This window comes from Bufo gargarizans, chromosome 1 (genome assembly GCF_014858855.1).
Source record: "Bufo gargarizans isolate SCDJY-AF-19 chromosome 1, ASM1485885v1, whole genome shotgun sequence".
Taxonomy (NCBI): Eukaryota; Metazoa; Chordata; class Amphibia; order Anura; family Bufonidae; genus Bufo; species Bufo gargarizans.
Genome location: NC_058080.1, coordinates 64,902,132 through 64,923,796, shown reverse-complemented (window position 1 = coordinate 64,923,796; position 21,665 = coordinate 64,902,132). Strand labels below are relative to the sequence as shown.

Sequence of the window (21,665 nt, the reverse complement as noted above, 5' to 3'; positions counted from 1 at the left end):
TGTGTGTCGTCAGCGTAGGAGTGATACTGAAAGCCATAGGACTCTATGAGCTGTCCCAGGCCAAAAGTGTAGATAGAGAAGAGCAGGGGTCCTAGGACAGAGCCTTACGGGACACCAACAGAGAGGGAATGAGACGAGGAGGTGGTGCGGGAGTGGGAGATGCTAAACATCCGGTCTGTGAGGTATGATGTGATCCAGGAGAGGGCCAGGTCAGTAATGCCAAGGGATGAGAGAGTTTGCAACAGAAGGGAGTGGTCAACAGTGTCGAAGGCAGAGGACAGGTCAAGGAGAAGGAGGACAGAGTATTGTTTCTTGGTTTTGGCTGTCAGTAGGTCATTGGTGACTTTGGTAAGTCTTCAACCTATCACTAACCTCTGGTGTCTTCTCCTCTAGTTTTAAACATGATACCATTACACCCATCCTCGAAAAGCCTTCACTTGACCCATCTTTGTTCAGTTATCGCCCCATATTACTTCTTCCGTATGCCTCAAAGCAACTTGAACAACATGTCCAATCTGAACTGTCCTCTCTCCTCTCCTCCAGCTCCCTCTTTGACCGGCTACAATCTAGCTTCCGACCCCATCATTTAACTGAGACTGACCTTACCAAAGTCACCAATGACCTACTAACAGCCAAAACAAAAAAAAACATTACTCTGTCCTCCTCCTTGACCTGTCCTTTGCCTTCGACACTGTCGACCACTCCCTTCTGTTGCAAACTCTCTCATTTCTTGGCATCACTGGCCCTCTCCTGGATCACATCATCACTGGCCCTCTCCAGGATCACCTCCTGGACATTTAGCGTCTCCCACTCTCACACCACCTCCTCGTCTCATTGCCTCTGTTGGTGCCCCGCAAGGCTCTGTCCTAGGACCCCTGCTCTACTCTAGCTACACTTTCGGCCTGGGACATCTCATAGAGTCCCATGGCTTTCAGTATCACTTCTATGCTGACAACAAATCTACCTCTCTGGTCCAGACATCACCACCTTATTATCCAGAATCCCACAATGCCTATCTTCCATATCATCCTTCTTCTCCTCTCGCTTTCTAAAACTTAATATGGATAAAACAGAATTCATCTTTCCCCCATCTTGCTCAACTCCCCCAACAGACCTACAGTTGCAGGAAAAAGTATGTGAACCCTTTAGAATGATATGGATTTCTGCACAAATTGGTCATAAAATGTGATTTGATCTTCATCTAAGTCACAACAATAGACAATCACAGTCAGTTTAAACTAATAACACACAAAGAATTAAATGTTACCATGTTTTTATTGCACACTATGTAAACATTCACAGTGCAGGTGGAAAAAGTATGTGAACCCCTAGACTAATGACATCTCCAAGAGCTAATTGGAGTGAAGTGTCAGCCAACTGGAGTCCAATCAATGAGATGAGATTGGAGGTGTTGGTTCCAGCTGCCCTGCCCTATAAAAAAACACACACCAGTTCTGGTTTTGCTTTTCACAATAAGTATTGCCTGATGTGAATGATGCCTCGCACAAAAGAGCTCTCAGAAGACCTACGATTAAGAATTGTTGACTTGCATAAAGCTGTAAATGGTTATAAAAGTATCTCTAAAAGCCCTGCTGTTCATCAGTCCACGGTAAGACAAATTGTCTATAAATGGAGAAAGTTCAGCACTGCTGCTACTCTCCCTAGGAGTGGCCGTCCTGTAAAGATAAATGCAAGAGCACAGCGCAGACTGCTCAATGAGGTGAAGAAGAATCCTAGAGTGTCAGCTAAAGACTTACAAAAGTCTCTGGCATATGCTAACATCCCTGTTAGCAAATCTACGATACGTAAAACACTAAACAAGAATGGATTTCATGGGAGGATACCACAGAGGAAGCCACTGTTGTCCAAAAAAAGCATTGCTGCACGTTTACAGTTTGCACAAGAGCACCTGGATGTTCCACAGCAGTACTGGCAAAATATTCTGTGGACAGATGAAACCAAAGTTGAGTTATTTGGAAGAAACACACAACACTATGTGTGAAGAAAAAGAGGCACAGCACACCAACATCAAAACCTCATCCCAACTATGAAGTATGGTGGTGGGAGCATCATGGTTTGGGGCTGCTTTGCTGCGTCAGGGCCTGGACGGATTGCTATCATCGAAGGAAAAATGAATTTCCAAGTTTATCAAGACATTTTGCAGGAGAACTTAAGGCCATCTGTCCACCAGCTGAAGCTCAACAGAAGATGGGTGTTGCAACAGGACAACGACCGAAAGCATAGAAGTAAATCAACAACAGAATGGCTTAAACAGAAGAAAATACGCATTCTGGAGTGGCCTCAACCCGATTGAGATACTGTGGCATGACCTCAAGAAAGCGATTCACACCAGACATCCCAAGAATATTGCTGAACTGAAACAGTTCTGTAAAGAGGAATGGTCAAGAATTACTCCTGACCGTTGTGCACGTCTGATCTGCAACTACAGGAAACGTTTGGTTAAAGTTATTGCTGCCAAAGGAGGTTCAACCAGTTATTAAATCCAAGGGTTCACATACTTTTTCCACCTGCACTGTGAATGTTTACATGGTGTGTTCAATAAAAACATGGTAACATTTAATTCTTTGTGTGTTATTAGTTTAAGCAGACTGTGATTGTCTATTGTTGTGACTTAGATGAAGATCAGATCACATTTTATGACCAATTTGTGTAGAAATCCATATCATTCCAAAGGGTTCACATACTTTTTCTTGCAACTGTCCCCGGTCAACCAAGTCCACTGCCTTGGAGCGACCTTGGACTCTACCCTCTCCTTCCGACCGCACATCCAAGCCCTTTCCACCACCTGCCGCCTCCAACTCAAAAACATCTCCCGCATCCGTGCTTTCCTTAACTTTGAATCTGCGAAAATCCTTGTACATGCCCTTATCATCTCCCGCCTAGACTACTGCCACATTCTCCTCTGTGGCCTTCCATCTAGCACTCTCGCACCCCTCCAATCTATCCTCAACTCTTCTGCTCGACTAATCCACCTCTCACCCTGTTACTCCTCTGCCTCTCCCCTCTACCAATCCCTTCACTGGCTCCCCATTGCCCAGTGAATTCAGTTCAAAATACTAACAAATACATACAAGGCCGCCCACAACCTGTCCCCTCGCTACATCTCTGAGCTACTTTCCAGATACATCCTCACACGCACTTTTCAATCCTCACAAGACCTCCTTCTCTCCTCTCCTCTTATCACCTCTTCCCACAATCGACTCCAAGATTTCTCCCGTGCATCCCCCATACTCTGGAACTCGCTACCCCAACATATCAGACTCTCACCTACAGTGGAATCCTTCAAAAGAAACCTGAAAACCCCCCTCTTCAGACAAGCCTACAACCAGTGACCCTGCTGCCTCTATACCGCCATGACCAACTTTACCCTCACCTACTGTGTCCTTCTCCTATACCATGTAGATTGTAAGCCCTCACGGGCAGGGCCCTCTCTCCTTCTGTACCAGTTTGTAACTCGTCTTGTTTATGCTTAGTGCAATTGTCTGTGTTATGTATGTGCACCGCTTATCATATGTACAGCGCTATGGAATAAATGGCGCTTTAATAATAATTTTATGCAGGTGTACGCTGTGAAATACTAGTACAGATTTATATGTAAGCTCTTAATATATAAGAATATATTAGATTAATCAGACCATTTATGATAATGACATATAATAATAGAGATAATTATAAAAACACCTGGATAAAATGACGTTTAATGTACCGTATATCATTAGGTACCTAAATTGCAGACTATTACATTTGTCAAATGGGAGATTTTTACACAAGTACAGACTATGTATAGGTATTTGGCCTTAACACGGTCATTTATTATAATTATAGATAGTATTCTGTGCAATTATAGAAATAGAGCCATGGGTAATTTGGAGAATTTATGCATTTAAAGGGAACCTGTGATCATGAAAATACAAAGTAAGCTACATATAGAGCAGGAGGAGCGGAGCAGATTAATATGTAGTTTTATCGCTAAAGATCAATTATAACTTGTAATTTATTCATTAAAGGCTATGCACACCTTCGAAGGCATATTTATTTTATGATTGCATTTTACCTGTTTTGGGCTAAAAATCACAAAGGGTTAACTGTTTTTCTAGCTGTGTGAATCGTACTTTTTACTTTCACTTTGTGCCATCTAATAAACCTTATCTCTAATTTACTAAGATGTCATAAACACTTACTGAAGCCACATTCTTATCAGTAAGGTCTAAGATAAGGAGCCGTCAGATTAGCTGGCTGACAGAGCAGAGAGAAAATTCAGATCCCTCTAGTAGAGCATCTCAACTCTGTACAGAGAAAAGGGCTCCATATTTGTAATAAAGACCAATTTAAAAAAGATTTTTAGCTCAAAATGAGTACAATGCAGTAATAAAAAAATTGCCCCCAAAGGTGTATATAGGCTTTAAATGTCCTGCTCATTTAAAGCCCTGGGCTTTGAAGTCCAGGAGGCTGTCCTATCAGTGATTGACAGCCTTACTCTATGACTGTGTATACAGAGATAGCTGTCAATCACTGATAGGGCCGCCTCCTGGACTTCAAATCCCTGAATGAGCAGGAACCTAAATGAATAAATCAAAAGTTATACTGAATCTTCTCCCACAAAACTATATATGAATCTGCTCAGCTCCTCCTGCTCTATAACATGATGTATGCGGCTCAAACACCATGTTCAGTGTGACAGGTTCCCTTTAAGCAGTGGCGTACCTTCAATAGAACCAGACTGCTATGGGCCTCAACACAGAACTTGTTTTCTCTCTTCTCTGCTTGAAAACACTGCATTTTAACACAGGCGCTACTAGAGGGCGCTCAGTGCAAAGAGATTATTACAGCTTCCATGGTAGTTGTATTAATTCCTATTCACTGAGCTCCCCCTAGTGGTGGCTGCAGGCAGCTTGTAATAGAACAGAAGCAGGAGAAATATGATGTTCAGAATGAGTGCCATATATTTGAAGCACCTGACATAAAGGTCGGATAAAGTAGCTTAGGCCAAAGGCAATTTTTAAGATTTGAATTTGTATGTAATTCAAATTTCTTTCCCTTGATAAAAAAAAATAGTACATTTGTCAGGAATCTGGGGCATTGTGCACGTTCTGCTTTGCCTGAGAGTGACTGGCACACCTACACTGGGAAACAGGGACAGGGGGCCCAAGTTTTGCTCTACAAAGGGGGCCCTGTGAGATCTGTGTAACCTCTACCTTTAAGATTCAGATTATAAAAGGGGTTTTCCAAGATTTCACTACTGATGACCTATCCTCTGGATAGAGTAATAGAATGAAGAACCGCACTCAATTCAGTAGTCTCTGGTGCCAATCAAGGGCTGAGAACAGCCAGTATATATAACGAAAATTGAGGCACTCAGATTTAGGTTATTGCAATCAAACTTTTTTTATTTTTTCAAGTTTTTTGCAGTAGTTTCATCCAAAAGCCCAATTAAATCCTTGGTACAAACAGTATATTTAGACCAGACGTTTCGGTCATTTCAGACCTTCATCAGTGGTCACATTTTTTTATCTGTTCTGGTAGGGAGGCTTGGACATCAGTATCTGATCGGACCCGGGACCGCCGCCAATCAGCTGTTTGAGAAGGCAGCAGGCTCTTGTGAATACAGTTGAATTCCGGAGGACACCTACTGACACTGGCCAATTGCAGAAGTGCCTGATACTCCTAGTATTAATACCGAGCGCTTCAGATCTTTATGTACCTGGCTGGCGGCCATGAGGAGGGCTTGGACGGCCCACCGAAAAATTTCCCTATAGGGTCTATGGCCAGTTCACCCCTGTTGGAATGGGCATATGTAATAAATACACTTGGGTAGCCGACAGCAGTTTCTTGTGGGAAATTAATTAATTTTGCCAGGGGTCTTGGAAATTGGATATGGCCTTCACACTAAAGGGAAAATCCAACAAGACAATCTTTAAAGTGACTGTCCATTCAGTTGCTCAAAAATAATCTGTAAGTCAGAACCTGTATGGGATTTTTACCTGCCATTTACTGGCTGCTATTTAGCTCAGTCCATTAGGACAGAGCTGTGATCTGTGACTACAGGGAGTCTGAGACACACCCCCTATCTGATCATTGGCTCAGGCTGCTACTTGGTCCCTCCCCCTGCAGCTCTGCCTCCTCAGATTGGCTGCTGTGTAAACACACAAGCTCAAGTTCACGAGATGATTTCCACTGCAGAAACAGCAGCACAAACTTTGTAAGGGGGAACCTGGAGGATCCCTCTAAGGCCATGATCAGATGTGGAATTGCTGTGGAGTTTGCATCCTAGTTCTGCACCAATGTATGGTACAATACACATGGATGGAGTTCACACATAGCGGAAGAAACCTGGCACTTTGTGGTAATGAATAAATTTTTTCTGAAATGGCGGTAAAAAAATAAATACATACTCACCTCATCCATTTGCTCGAAGAGAGGCCGCCGCGGTCATCTTGATTGAAGAACATGCGCCAAATCTCATGATGAGGCAGTGATGTCATCCCATCAGCGCGCGCCAGATTTGGCACATTCTTTTCAATCAAGATGGCCGCAACGGCCTCTCCGCGAGCAAATGGATGAGGTGAGTATGTATGGCTTTTTTTAAAAACCCTTGATTAAACCCTGAACGGGTGACTGTCGGTGCCGCAAATCAAACTTTTCAAAAATTCACCCATCATTAGCTGTCTGTGATGAAACGGGTTTGTAAATGTAGTGCCCCTACAGGGGAAGAAAGGCATTACATGGCGCTCACTGAAATCAGGTGTCTACTACATCAATTGTATTAAAGGGAGAATGTCACCAGGAAACTCACTAGAAAACCGGGCACAATGAGGCGGATTTACTACTGAAACTGTGCCAGTTTTTTGGTACAGTTTGTGACCCCAAAAAAACACGCTTTTCTAAGTATATTTACGCCTTGTCCAACAAGGGAAGTGACTTCACAGGAAATGGGCTTTACTTCTTAGAAATGGGACGTGACCTAAATGCACCTCCATGCCCCGAAAATGCACCCAAATTTTGGAAATTATACAGTAGACAGTTTTTCTTTTCAAACGGACACATATTTTTGGTGCACGGACAGAATTTTAGGGTAAAATGTACACATTTACAAATGTAAAGGTCCATGCGTCAGAATAGTAATTTTTTTTAATATTAAGGGCTCATTCTGACGGCCGTATGTTGCTTTCCACATCTGATCTGCAATTTTGCAGATTAGCTGTGGACTAATTTACTGCTGAACTGTCCGCAAAAAAACGGATATGTATTTTTGCGGACAGCAAAAAAGATACGGCCGTCTAAATGAGCCCTAAGACTGTGGCTCGTATTCTTAGACAGTGCCAAGTGCGACACTATTAGTAAGTCTGCCCCTGTCCTGTAGTGATATCTTTCACCGAGCAGTTAAGTGCACCGAGGGCGGGGCCAAGCCACTCTGTGCACCCTTGCCAGCCCTTCCCTCTTGATTGAAAGGTCCAGGCGAGATGACTATGGAGGAACCTGGCCTTGTCAATCAAGGAGGACTTTTTATAATGTACCGTAGATAATTACACACAGTTTTAAAAATTTACAAAAATGCAAATTCTCCCAGAATTCTGGCATCAAATGAACAAAAAATTCTTCCGTCCGCATATAACTAGAGATCCGTAGCTAAGTGCGATTGGATATTTCTATTGTTGCACCGTATGTTTTACTAGAAAGAATTGTACTAAACCGTAACATAGCATCGTCCGGGGAAATGAAGGGGCGGACGAGATCTCTAATAGGGAAGATGTTTATACGTGAATTTGTCATTTTCTTGTTGGAGAAAAACTCCTCGACAATAAGACAAAATTCTCACCGCAGCGGAAAATGACGGCAATTTTATCACAACTCAGAAAGTGTTTCCTCTGCGCCGAAAAATCTAAATAAAATTACAATTTTTATCTAGGCAAACATCATAATTTTGTGATACCCTGAGGCAATTATCCAGTCCAATGGCAGGAAATATTTTCTGCGTATTATTTGCATGCCCCCGGTGGACCTGCGAGTCCAGTCTTATCTCTACCGCCCTATAGTGTTACAATGAAAATGTAATGAAGGTTATTAAATGCAGCGTCTAACAGCCCCGCCACTAGGTACGTACAAATGGCGTGCGCCGCTGCCTAAACCAGAGGGATACACCGAAGCCCCTGCTTTACTGGAAGACACTTAATGAGATGATTTTCAATGTGGACGTAAAATATCATAAACATCCTCAAAGTGAGTAATTGTGTGAATATATTCTGCGACCGGCCAAATCATTACTGGGAGTGGGATTCTATTGTTGGCCGCGTCGCATCGGAGTTGTGCCAGCAAATTACATCTGTGTTATTTAATCCACAACTGAACGCAGAAGGACATTAAATCAAAGCATATGTTAGTACATTCCTCGATAAATATTTCGGCTCATGAACATATTTAATTTCTTTTTTTTATATATATTGGGTGATGCTGTAAATGTGATATTACGGTATTATTATTGCTAGGCTCAGAGTAATCCATCTTTATACCATGGGATACAACTCAGAATGCTTTGTTATTACATAAGCTTGGATGCACTGTGTAGAAATGCATAGCAGAGCTTGAAATGTACTTATGTTGTGGCAGGGTGGTTATCCCTGGTGGTCTGAGTATTTTAGCAAATGGTCCCTGGTAGTTAGTGCAGCAATTAGTACCTGGGCCCCGGAAATTCTGTGATATTTTCAGTGCTTCATAACTAATGTGGTTAATGGTACAACCAAGGTTATCTCTCTGGTGGTCCAGGGTCTTGTAAAACGTATTGTCCCGCCAACAGGGCCAGGCGAGACGACTATGCAGGAACTTGGCCTTGTTAAGCAAGTGGCTTGGACCCATCCTCAGTGCACTTTAAGCAGTTTTCCCATCTCAAGATTTGTGGTATATCCTAGCGATATGTCAGATAGGTGCGGGTCCCACCCCTGACACCCGCTTTTATCTCCAGAACGGGGCCCCACAAAGTGAAGGAGAACACATCCCTTTAATACAACCTACAGTGAGCACCCTGCAATATCATTTTTTTCCCTGTAGGGGCACTATATTTGCAATGGGCCCTTGAGGAGCCAGTGTAGAGGATGAGAGTGGTAGTGGCCCTGATGAGATGTTTTGTCACTTTCTACTCTCTCAGGCCATCGCTCCTTGGGGTTTGGTGCAGTGAATATGTAGAAGAATCAGGCCAGTAGTAAACGGATAACAGTCTCTCTTTACTTACTGTGCAAAATATAGCAGCAGTAAATACAAAGTGCAGTCTGGCACCAGATGAAGAGGTATGGTGGCTGACTGGATGGCAATAGGTTGGTGCCAGCAAGCACTTGTGGATTTAGGTGTCCACTGTAGTACAGGAAATAGAGTAGCTATAATAGAAGCAGGGGAAGCAGCTGCTGCGGGTCCCTAACTCAGAAGGGGCCCAACCAGGAGGAGGATTGAAAGATTTTATTGTCAGCGCACCCTCAACAGTATTAAACAATGACATTATATACAGTGACAGTATATACAGTATATATATGAAGGAAATGGAAATGGACGGAGCGGCTGCCTGACCTAGTCTGAAAAAGCTATCTTGACTAGCCACAGGAGTGAGGATTGCACAGGAGGAGAAAGTTGCCAGGGGGCAAGACATTCAAAAGTGTGCTGCAGGGCCTATTCAGTTCTAGTTACGCCACTGAGTACATGCTTAACTTTTGCCGTGCCTAGTGATGGCTTAGGTAGGTGGTGGTGTCTGACCTGTTGTCCCTAACCTTGCAGCAGTGTCTGTAAAGCTCTGTTTCACTGATCACGCTGCTGTCCTGTCTCTCAAGTGTTTTCTTGAGGCAGGATTAAGTTGTTCTCACAGAAAAAGAATATCTGGTTCCTGAGTTTCCCTCTGGAGAGTTGGTCTAGCCGGGGAATAAGATACGGTTCCTACAGAACTCTGCGAGTGATATAAATCTAGCAGAGCAATGAATGGGGAGATCTCTGGATCCATGTGAGGTACAGGGCTGGTTGTAGCTTTGTTAGAAAGAGGTTGTCATGTAGTAGATTATGTGTGATTTTATGACACTAGTCATAGGATAACCCCTTTAAGGGTCCATTCACACATCCGTGCGTGTTTTGTAGATCTGCAAAACACGGACACCGGCAATTTGCGTTCCGCATTTTGTGGACCCCACATCGCTGGCACTAATAGAATATGCCTATTCTTGTCCGCTATTGTGGACAAGAATAGGACATGTTCGATTTTTTGGGGGATCGGAAATGCGGACATGTGAATGGAGCCTAAATATGATATTCATAGAAAATAATTACTGAACAATTAAAACTGAATGGTTATCTGTAGCAGCATGACGGCACAGGATACGTACGGACGTGGTTTCTATCCGGCCATTATAAGGTTATACAAACCATATGGAAAGAGTTTGTGATGAATGGTAATAGATTTCAGGATGACATCACTAGATGCTCTTAATCACTTGTGTTTCTTGAACGGTTTACTTAAAGTGGAGCTGAAGCCTGGAACATGCAGAATCCTATATTAATGAGCTCGGCGTTCAAACGGATGGCATGACATAAATATTGCAGGGATTAGAGAATTTTCATATTTTTATAATAAAATCAAGAAATGGATATCCCCACAAGTCATCTCTGTAAAATAAATGTCCTCCTTTAATCAACATGTGTTTCTTATGCCAAATACTCTACTGATTAATTTAATAGTATTACCTTTACTGGGGTTGGAGCTACACACAGAATCAGATCCTGTACCATGCTTCATAAAGGCAAAGATTTCCTCTCATCTGCAGCCACCTCTAGGGGGAGCTCTGTGCATACAAAATATGGGGACAAACTGTTTTTGATGTAATAAATTAATGCCTTTTGCATTTCGATTGTACTTATTCCCATTTTCTGTTTTGTCTGTGTCTTTATAAAGAATGTGAAGTAATGCTGATTGGAGGTTTAAGATGGTGGTTTTCCACCTGGGACCTAATTGTATTCAGTCGCCTATGAGAGTGGGAACTTCTAGTGGCTTAAAACTCTATTAGTGATGCCCTAAGAGGCGGATCTGCAGTAAGGAACTGGTATGAAATGTTGTTTCCAAATTGTGTGTGACGTATGCTGAAGCCACGCAGACAGGAGGCTGGCAAGTGGCAGGGTCCGCGCCAAAGTCCTGGACAGTGAGTCGACAAAATTAGACTTGGTGAAGGGGGTTTGGAGAAGTGTTACAACGCAGTACAAATCTGGAAGACAGAGCGGTACAGAGCGGTACAGAGGGTTATTAGCACTGAGCTGAATTAGCCAGTCCTGTCTGAACCATACATGTGAAGCAGCCCCATGAGACCACTAGTCTCAGAAATAATCCTCTCTGGAGTAAAGCTTTCTTGAATCTTGTTATTCCTACCTGCCTGGTTTTTTGCAGAACCTAATCAGAACTATAACTGAGTTGAGCACCTTTCAGTGTCACACACTCAGTATCAACTCAGTATGCAGTAAGCTCCTAAGCTCCCTCTAGTGGTGGCTGTAGACAGGCATAATCTTATCATTTGGCTCTGTGTTTAAATAGTTTGAAACTCTTTGTTAGAAAAACTGTGTCCTTATTGGAGATCATGTGGACCTACTGGATTGCAACAGATTTGGCTTAGGGCTAAACCCAGAAGTAAAGTGTAAATGATTCCGCAGAATTCAATTTTTAATCTGGATGCTGCTACTGGGAATCCCAGGTTGAAAGCCCCAGAGGTAGACTCCTTTAGTAATGGCTGACTACGGTAGAATAATGCAGATGACACCAGGATACAGAACAAAATCAGTAGTCAGAAGATGAAGCAAGACAATCAAAAGTCAGGGCAGTGTTCTAGTATAACTGTAGTCAGGCAGGAGGTCAGGACAAACAGTAGATAGGTAGAGGAGATCAGAGGACAAACTAAGTCAAAATCAAGAATATGGAACGGAAATTCTTATTGCATGAGACAGAAGCGAGATGGACTCAGTAGAAAGTCTAAGCTTTCCCAAAGTACAGGGGCAATTTAAAGGCTATCAACATCTTCAGAGACATTTTTGTACCATTGCATTTTACTATAGCCTTCACTTTCTTTATGTTTGGAGACTATCTTACGTTCTGATTTACAGATAATCTGCCAGGGAGCTGCTCTGACAGTTCCTTTTATAGCCCTTATCTCTGAACTCCTGACAGCCCATTAACACTAATTACAGCTATATTCTTATTAAACTGATAAGAATATGGCTTAAAGGGAACCTGTCACCAGGATTTTGTGTATAGAGCTGAGGACATGGGCTGCTAGATGGCCGCTAGCACATCCGCAATATCCAGTCCCCATAGCTCTCTGTGCTTTTATTGTGTAAAAAAAACGAATTTATATATGTAAATGAACCTTAGATGAGTCCTGTCTCCTCCATGCTTCAGAGATGAGTCCAGCATTCTCTGACTCTGAGCCTAGCCACGCCCACTGTGAAGGAGCCCAGCACCGCCCCTCATCCTCCGAATCTCCTCCTTGCTCCCCGACGTCACAAAGCCTGAGCGCCGTAATCTCGCAATGCGTGAGCTAGCGCATGCACAGTTCGTTTCCTGAGTCTGATGTCAGCACAGGGAAAGAACACTATGCCGACACTGCGCATTGGCAAGCTCGGGTATCGCGAGGAGATGATGGCGCTCTAGCTTTGTGACGTCGGGGAGCAAGGAGGAGATTCGGACGATGCGGGGCGGTGCTGGGCTCCTTCACAGTGGGCGTGGCTGGGCTCCAGAAACGTTAGTAACAGCTCCTTGGGCTTCTTACTTGCCTCATTTACATATATATAAAATCGTTTTTTTTTACACAATAAAAGCACACAGAGCTATGGGGACTGGATATTGCGGATGTGCTAGCTGCAATCTAGCAGCCCATGTCCTCAGCTCTATACCCAAAATCCAGGTGACAGGTTCCCTTTAAGTGAGTGCTTATGAGCTGTCAGGAGTTCAGAGACAACTGCCACAGATTGAGCTATCAGAGCAGCTCCCTGATGGATTCACTGTCAAGCAAACTGAAAGCTGCAGAGGAAAAACTGTTAAACCTTTTTAATAAAAAAAAATTGCCTCTGAAGGTATTCATAGCTTTTAAGGATCTTGTTGACTCCATACTTGGCATCAGGACCAGGGGGAGGAGTTGAAATACTGGAAGACTTCTTGGAGAAGTGGTTGAGAACCACAGACTTGAGAGAGAGACACATGAAAAGAGTTAGGAATTCCCAGTAATGCGAAGCTCTAAGATGAAATTGAGAAGGAACCTTTCGCAAGAAGTCTTTAGGTGGATATGCTTAGAGGAGTCTAGTGTACATTACATTTCTTAAATGGGTTGGGGAGTGCAGGATATTGACGACCTATGGTCAGAATTGTTCATCAATATCAGATTGACGGGAGTTTAGCTCCCAAAACTCCCACCAATCAGCTGTATGAAGGGGTCATGGCGCTTCTGCAAGCATTACGGGGGAGATTTATCATTCAGTCTGCGCCAGAAAAGTATTTTTATATGCAACTTTTAAAAAAAAATCCATTTACAAAGGGAGCGTGGCCAGCCACCTCAACAGACGTATATACATTTTCACCGTTTTCTGGAGCAAATGAAGCCAGAAATGTATGGCCGCTCTGAGCTCTCGTACATTTCAGTTCAGGCACATGGGCTGCTGGCAGCGTGGGGAATATCAGGACCAGTGCAGAAAGTGCCGGTCTTGATAAATCTCCCCCTATGTCCTTTTCAGTATTTAACTGCAATCCGTCTAGCTTGTAGCGCAGATCGGTGTAATTACAAATGTTCATCCCGTTCAAGTGAACAGAACAAGCAGTTGCAGTAATTACTCAGCACTGCTGCTACAAAGGAGATGGCATTTAGGTAAACACTGAAGAGGACGCTATGGCAGTGTTTACTTAAAGGGAGCCTGTCAGCAGTTTTGACCATACTAAACTGCTAACAGCACTAGGTAGTTGCTGGGGAGAGCAGTACAATCATAGCTTTTGTGGAGCTCTTATCATTAGGAAAAGTGAGAACTTGAAGTTTTATTCTGCCAGGTTCTGCTCCATCAAGTCCCCTGCAGGTGGAGCTTCACAGTGAAGTCCTTTCTGCATTCAGCTGTCTCATTCCCTCTGCTCTGAGTGACAGCTGTGGTGGTCTACTGGTTGGATGCTATAGCTGTCACCCAGAGCAGAGGGGAGGGGTCATGAAGCAACTCAATGCAGACAGCACTTCATAGTTAAGATCTGCATCCAGGGCACTTGCAGGAGCAGAGTCTGGCAGAATAAAACTTCATATTCACACTACTCCTGATCATAAAAGCTTTCCACAAGGTAAGTTTGTACTGCTCTTTCCATACGTGGTGCTGTCAGCAGACTAGCATGGTCAAAACTACTAACAGCCACCCTTTAAGGATATTACGTACTGTAAGGACTGTTTATTTTTGTGGCAGCTATTTGTGATGGTTTTATGGTGATCTGGAATAAAACAAAATGTGAATTCTTTCTCAGCTCCTCTCCAGGCCGTACATCTTGAAGTGGTGCCAGTCGCCGGAAGAAACCAAGAAGTGAATTTGTCAGCTGTTATACAGCCAAGCAATGTGAATCTGTCTGTCTACTACTGGTGGATTGGAGATAACCTGCAGGTACAAGCTTTTTTTTTTGTGTTGTAGTCGAGCATTTTAACACAGATTGATCCTGAAGGTCATTACTGCTAACGGTTTAGTTCTCGTTTAGCTTGGTCCTGTAAAGCTGAACTGAAAATATCAGAAATAGGAATTGTGTAACATAGTGTAACATTGCTATAATAGAGGGTGTCAATATTTCTGCAATTCCCCCCCCCCCCCTTTATTTAATTTTCATGTGTTAATTATAGCCGTTCCTGACTTTGGACAACTACCTCGTGACCCGATTTGCTGAGGCCGGAGAGTACAGGGTGACGGTGCAGGTCTTATACTGGAACTCTATGTTGCAAGACTCTAAGGTCGTCAGAGTGTTCGGTGAGAAACCATCATTTGTTTTATATTGCAAGACGCTCACCATAAATAGTCAGATGTTACCACTCAATAACACATTATTATTAAAAAGTTGAAAAAATTATTGAAGATTATGTAGGCTATTAATATTATCACCTGAACTATTTCACCTGAACTTGTGTACTACTTACCTGTCTTTTGGTTTCTCTTTGTCTTGGCTTTTTAGCTTCTCTTTTTAGCTCTTTACCACTCAGGCACAGCCATGATGAGAGAAAGTAGTGTATTTAAACTAGTTATTGACCGTCTGAGGTAGACTGAAATCATATTACCCTGGAATTAGAGGATTAAGCTGCGGCTCTTCTTGTTCAGGTTGGCTGCTGGGTATAAGCACAAGCCCACCACAAGCAAAACCCAGTAGTATGCACACAGGTTTGGGGTTTAAAGGGTTAAATCTGCTGCAAAATTTGCAAACTGGGAGAACACAGAGGAGTGAAGGACGGCGACAAAATAAAAATCTCACCAATAATGAGAGTAGGAATAACGTAGTTTGTGAAGAAGCGACAGATCCTCCAGCAATTGATAAAAATCCAAGGGGGATTTATCATTTGCAGTTATTTTTGTGTTAGTTTTAAGCCTGTCTTTGCTTTGTGTGCCTGCACCAAATTTATGTACTGGTGGACCTTAAAGGGTCTAAGACAATGGGGAGAATATCGCTAGGATATGCCCCCATTGTCTTATAGGTGCAGATCCTACAGCTGGGACCCGCAGCTATATTGGGAACGGAGCCCCGCTAAGTGGTGGCTCGAGGACTCCGATCCGGCCACCACCAAGCTCTCTCCCCATAGAAGTGGATGGGAGCGCACCGCGCATGACCGGCCACCGCTCCCATTCACTTCTAAGGGCTCGACGGATATAGCGAAGCCAGCTATTTTCGGCGGCCCCATACATATGAATGGAGGGCAGCTACGCATGCACAGTGCGCTCTCCACCACTTTCGGAGACAGGAGACAGCGGTGGGACCAGCACCTATCAGACAATGGGGGCATATCCTAGCAGTGCAATGTGGTTTACACCTTTATGTGTAAAAGTACACCAGGGGGTTGCTTGGCATGGGATGCAACTTTTTTGCGACTTTTGAAAAAATTGCACATTATAAATGTGCCATAATCCAGGTCTAATCTGACTTTCAGCTCTTAAACATAGACTACTTTTAAAAAAGTGGCGCAAATTTTGATCAAATGTCGCAAAAAACAGAGCAATCGCCATGATTTGCGACTTTTTTAAGCCACAAAACGGACATATCTGATTTCATAAATGTCCCCCTGAATGGTTATCACATCTGGAAAAACATCACAGACCCAGCCAAAAGACACTTATGCATTTTGAACAATCAAATACATGTTCTTAATCATAGCAAACGCATTTCAAACAATCAAAAAGAACTTGTTTGAAATGTGTAAGATTCTATTGGGTTGAACTTTGATGCTTTTAGAGGCGTGATAATAAACATTTGGACTTTTATCGAGTGCTGGAGGATCTATTGCTTCTTTGCCAAAGGGGTTAAAGGGTTTGTCTCACATCATGTAGAGAAAGTTAATACAAGACACTTACTAATGTATTGTGACTGTCCATATCGCCTCCTTTGCTGGCTGGATTCACTTTTCCATCTCATTATACACTGCTTGTATCCATGGTTACGACCACCCTGCAATCCATCAGTGGTGGTCGTGCTTGCACACTAGAACAAAAAGCGCTGGCCTCTCTAGTGGCCAGGACCGCGGGAGTGTACATAGGCTGATGCTTTTTCCTATAGTGTGCAAGCACGTCCACCGCTGCTGGATTGCAGGGTGGTCGTAACCGTGGAAACGAACAGTGTATACGGTGATGGAAAATAAATCCAGCCATCAAAGGAAGCAATATGGATAGTCACAATACATTAGTAAGTGCCTTGTATTAACTTTCTCTACATGATACACGCCACTTGCTGAAGTGAGAGAACATGTTGATTCAGATGTCATGGGTACACAGGTTTCCCCCATACTCACCATATTGTCAGAACAGATCAGAGGACAATCTAATGTCTATGACCTGTACATATAAAAAGCAAGCGCCTTGCAGTTTTAAAGTTCATAAATAATAAATAACAGGAAGAGTAATCACATTATCTATAATGCCCAAAAAAAAAAATAGATATACATATATATATATATATATATATGTAAAATCATGTTCAGAAGTCCCCTATACATTTATACAAGTATGCTGCTGCTGCTGCTGATAGTTGTCAGACATGTTGGAAAAATATGATCGTGTATGGACAGTCTGTAACCATGGAGACTGTTGTTGCAGTTCGTATAGTGTTTCCATGGTTACCAGTATTGTCCTGTACTCACAATACATATCCTTAGTGCCAGCAGCAGACTTTTTTGAGCCTTTGGTTGGAGATTCTATATGTCATGTATGAGGATACAGCAGTAATTCATATTGTCTATTGGAATGAATGATCTTGTGTTAGCCTTGGGGGCGAAATAGAACAAGGGTCACATGTAATATACTGGTACATAACTGCAATAATAATCTCTTATATAAAATGTTCAAACCATAACATAGAATGAAAAATCATACAGTTCTTGAATTTATCATAGCAGATCATTACTGGATGAGGGCTACCGTAATTAAATGGCCCTGTGCTTCGTGGGTCACTTACTAACTACTATACAGCAGGATGAGCTGAGTGGATTGATAAATAGTTTTGTAGAAAAATATTCAGTAGAACTTGTATTCTACTCACTTAAATCTCTGCTCGTTCTATGCCTAAGAGTCCTGTAGGTGTCCGAATTAATGATTGACATCTATTTATGTGGGACCGGACACTGGACCCCTAAGTATACAAAGATCAGAGATTTAAAGGGCTTCTCTGAGACTGTAAGGCTAGGTCTACACGACGTCGCGCGACACAGGGCACAACTACACTGCAACATGTGTTGCGCGACATTAATGTTGCGCAACAATTTTTATAATGGTAGTCTATGGTGTCGCACTGCGACGTGACAGTCGTGGAAAAATACATCTCAAATTGATTTTTTGCGACTGTCGCAGTCGCAGCATGTCGCATGTCGCAGTGCGACACCATAGACTACCATTATAAAAATTGTCACGCGACATTGGTGCGACAAAATGTCGCGCAACAAATGTTGTCATGTAGACCTAGCCCAGTGATGGTGAACCTTTTAGAGACCGAGTGCCCAAACTGCAACCCTACCACCCACTTATTTATCGCCAACACTGCAATGGCAATGAATACCAATATAGTATGTCTTCCATGTAATTTATCTATAATAACCTGCCTACATTCAGTGCGCTGCGTGTGCTGTTCATAGTGCGCCTGCGCTGATGAATGGCAGGAAAAGTCTAAGGCATATTGGTACACCATTGACTTTTCCCAGGGCGCAGGTGCCCACAGAGAGGGCTCTGAGTGCCGCCTCTGGCACCCGTGCCATAGGTTCGCCACCACTGACCTAGCCTAAGGCCTCATGCACACGACAGTTTATTTTCACGGTCCGCAAAACGGGGTCCGTAGGTCCGTGATCCGTGACCGTTTTTTCGTCCGTGGGTCTTCCTTGATTTTTGGAGGATCCACGGACATGAAAAAAAAGTCGTTTTGGTGTCCGCCTGGCCGTGCGGAGCCAAACGGATCCGTCCTGAATTACAATGCAAGTCAATGGGGATGGATCCGTTTGACGTTGACACAATATGGTGCCATTTCAAACAGATCCGTCCCCATTGACTTTCAATGTAAAGTCTGGAGTTCTTTTATACCATCGGATTGGAGTTTTCTCCAATCTGATGGTATATTTTAACTTGAAGCGTCCCCATCACCATGGGAACGCCTCTATGTTAGAATATACTATCGGATATGAGCTACATTGTGAAACTCAGATCCGACAGTATATTCTAACACAGAGGCGTTTCCATGGTGATGGGGACGCTTCTAGTTAGAATACACTACAAACTTTGTACAAGACTGCCCCCTGCTGCCTGGCAGCACCCGATCTCTTACAGGGGGATATGATAGCACAATTAACCCCTTCAGGTGCGGCACCTGAAGGGGTTAATTGTACTATCATATCCCCCTGTAAGAGATCAGGGCTGCCAGGCAGCAGGGGGCAGACCCCCCCTCCCCAGTTTGTATATCGTTGGTGGCACAGTGTGCGCCCCCCATCGGGCCCCCCTTCCTTCCTCTAGTGTAATAAATCATTGGTGGCACAGTGTGCGCCCCCCATCGGACCCCCCTTCCTCCCTCTAGTGTAATAAATCGTTGGTGGCACAGTGTGCGCCCCCCATCGGGCCCCCCCTTCCTCCCTCTATTGTTATAAATCGTTGGTGGCACAGTGTGCGCCCCCCATCGGCCCCCCTCCCTCTATAGCAATAACAACATTGGTGGCCAGTGTGCGGCCTCCCATCTCCCCCCCCCCCCCCCCCCCGATCATTGGTGGCAGCGGAGTTCCGATTGGAGTCCCAGTTTAATCACTGGGGCTCCAATCGGTAACCATGGCAACCAGGACGCTACTGCAGTCCTGGTTGCCATGGTTACTTAGCAATAGTACAATAGTAGAAGATTCATAGTTACCTGCTTGCTGCTGCGATGTCTGTGTCCGGCCGGGAGCTCCACCTACTGGTAAGTGACAGGTCTGTGCGGCGCATTGCTAAATGAACTGTCACTTACCAGTAGGAGGAGCTCCCGGCCGGTCACAGACATAGCAGCAGCAAGCAGGTAAGTATGAATCTTCTACTGTTGTACTATTGCTAAGTAACCATGGCAACCAGGGCTGCAGTAGCTTCCTGGTTGCCATGGTTACCGATCGGAGCCCCAGCGATTAAACTGGGACTCCGATCGGAACTCCGCTGCCACCAATGATCGGGGGGGGGAGATGGGAGGCCGCACACTGCCACCAATGTTGTTACTGCTATAGAGGGAGGGGGGCCGATGGGGGGTGCACACTGTGCCACCAACGATTTATAACAATAGAGGGAGGAAGGGGGGGCCCGATGGGGGGCGCACACTGTGCCACCAACGATTTATTACACTAGAGGGAGGAAGGGGGCCCGATGGGGGGCGCACACTGTGCCACCAACGATATTCAAACTGGGGAGGGGGGGGTCTGCCCCCTGCTGCCTGGCAGCCCTGATCTCTTACAGGGGGATATGATAGTACAATTAACCCCTTCAGGTGCCGCACCTGAAGGGGTTAATTGTGCTATCATATCCCCCTGTAAGAGATCGGGTGCTGCCAGGCAGCAGGGGGCAGTCTTGTACAAAGTTTGTAGTGTATTCTAACTAGAAGCGTCCCCATCACCATGGGAACGCCTCTGTGTTAGAATATACTGTCGGATATGAGTTTTCACTAAGTGAAAACTTAGATCTGAAAAAGCTTTTATGCAGACGGATCTTCGGATCCGTCTGTATGAAAGCAACCTACAGCCACGGATCACGGACACGGATGCCAATCTTGTGTGCATCCGTGTTCTTTCACGGACCCATTGACTTGAATGGGTCCGTGAACCGTTGTCCGTCAAAAAAATAGGACAGGTCATATTTTTTTGACGGACAGGATACACCGATCACGGCCTCGGCTGCAAAACGGTGCATTTTCAGATTTTTCCACGGACCCATTAAAAAGTCAATGGGTCCGCGAAAAAAAACTGAAAACGGCACAACGGCCACGGATGCACACAACGGTCGTGTGCATGAGGCCTAATACTGATGACCTTTCCTCAGGAGTGTAGTGTAGTTGTGCCCTCTGTCACGCGACACATGTCGTCGTGTACACCTAGCCTAATACTGATGACCTTTCCTCAGGAGAGGTCATCAGTATCTGATCGGTGGGGGTCCGACACCTGGGACCCCCGCCGATCAGCTGTTGAGAAGGCACCAGCGCTCCTGTGAGCACCACAGCCTTTTCCCTGCTCACCAAGCACAGCGCCGTACATTGTATAGTGGCTGTGCTTGGTATTGCAGCTTAACCCTCATTCACTTCTATAAAGCTGAGCTGTGCCTAGGCCACGTGACCGATGAACGCGTCGTCACTCGACCTAGGGAAAGCCGTGATAAGGCCGCGGCGCTACTCATAGGCGTGCGCAGCCTATTGCATTAGGGTGTGCACCCTAAAGCACAAACACGCGCGTGTGTATGTATGTATGTATGTATGTATGTATATATATACACACACACACACACAAATACGCGCATCGCGAGATTTCGGCGCTCCAGCTCTGTGACGTCAGCCAGCAAGGAGGAGATTCGGAGGACGCGGGGCGGTGCTGGGCTCCTTTCCGCTTGACTCATATCAGGTCATTTGCATATGGATCAAAACTGTTTTTTAACACAATAAAAGCGCAGAGAGCTCTGGGGACTGGGTATTGCGGATGTGCTAGTGGCCATCTAGCAGCCCATGTCCCCAGCTCTATGCACAAAATCCTGGTGACAGGTTCCCTTTAATATTATAATGGCCCCCTCTGTATTAGGCTCCATTCACACGTCCGCAAAATGTGTCTGCATCCATTCCGTTATTGTGTGGAATGGGTGCGGGCCCATGCATTCTCTATGGGGACTGAATGGATGCGGAAAGCACACAGTGTGCTCTTCGCATCCGCATTTCCGGAGCGGCCTGCCGAACTTCCGGTCCG

General features: G+C 44.4%; 1 protein-coding gene across 1 annotated transcript in view; it reads left to right on the top strand.

Annotated features, from left to right (window-relative positions):
• SORCS2 (sortilin related VPS10 domain containing receptor 2) overlaps positions 1-21,665 on the top strand; it is an 896,202-nt gene that overhangs the window by 849,977 nt on the left and 24,560 nt on the right. Inside the window, exons 20-21 of the mRNA XM_044280630.1 lie at positions 14,516-14,649; positions 14,880-15,003. Of these exons, the coding sequence (XP_044136565.1) occupies positions 14,516-14,649; positions 14,880-15,003 (258 nt within the window). The remainder of the gene's footprint in view (positions 1-14,515; positions 14,650-14,879; positions 15,004-21,665) is intronic.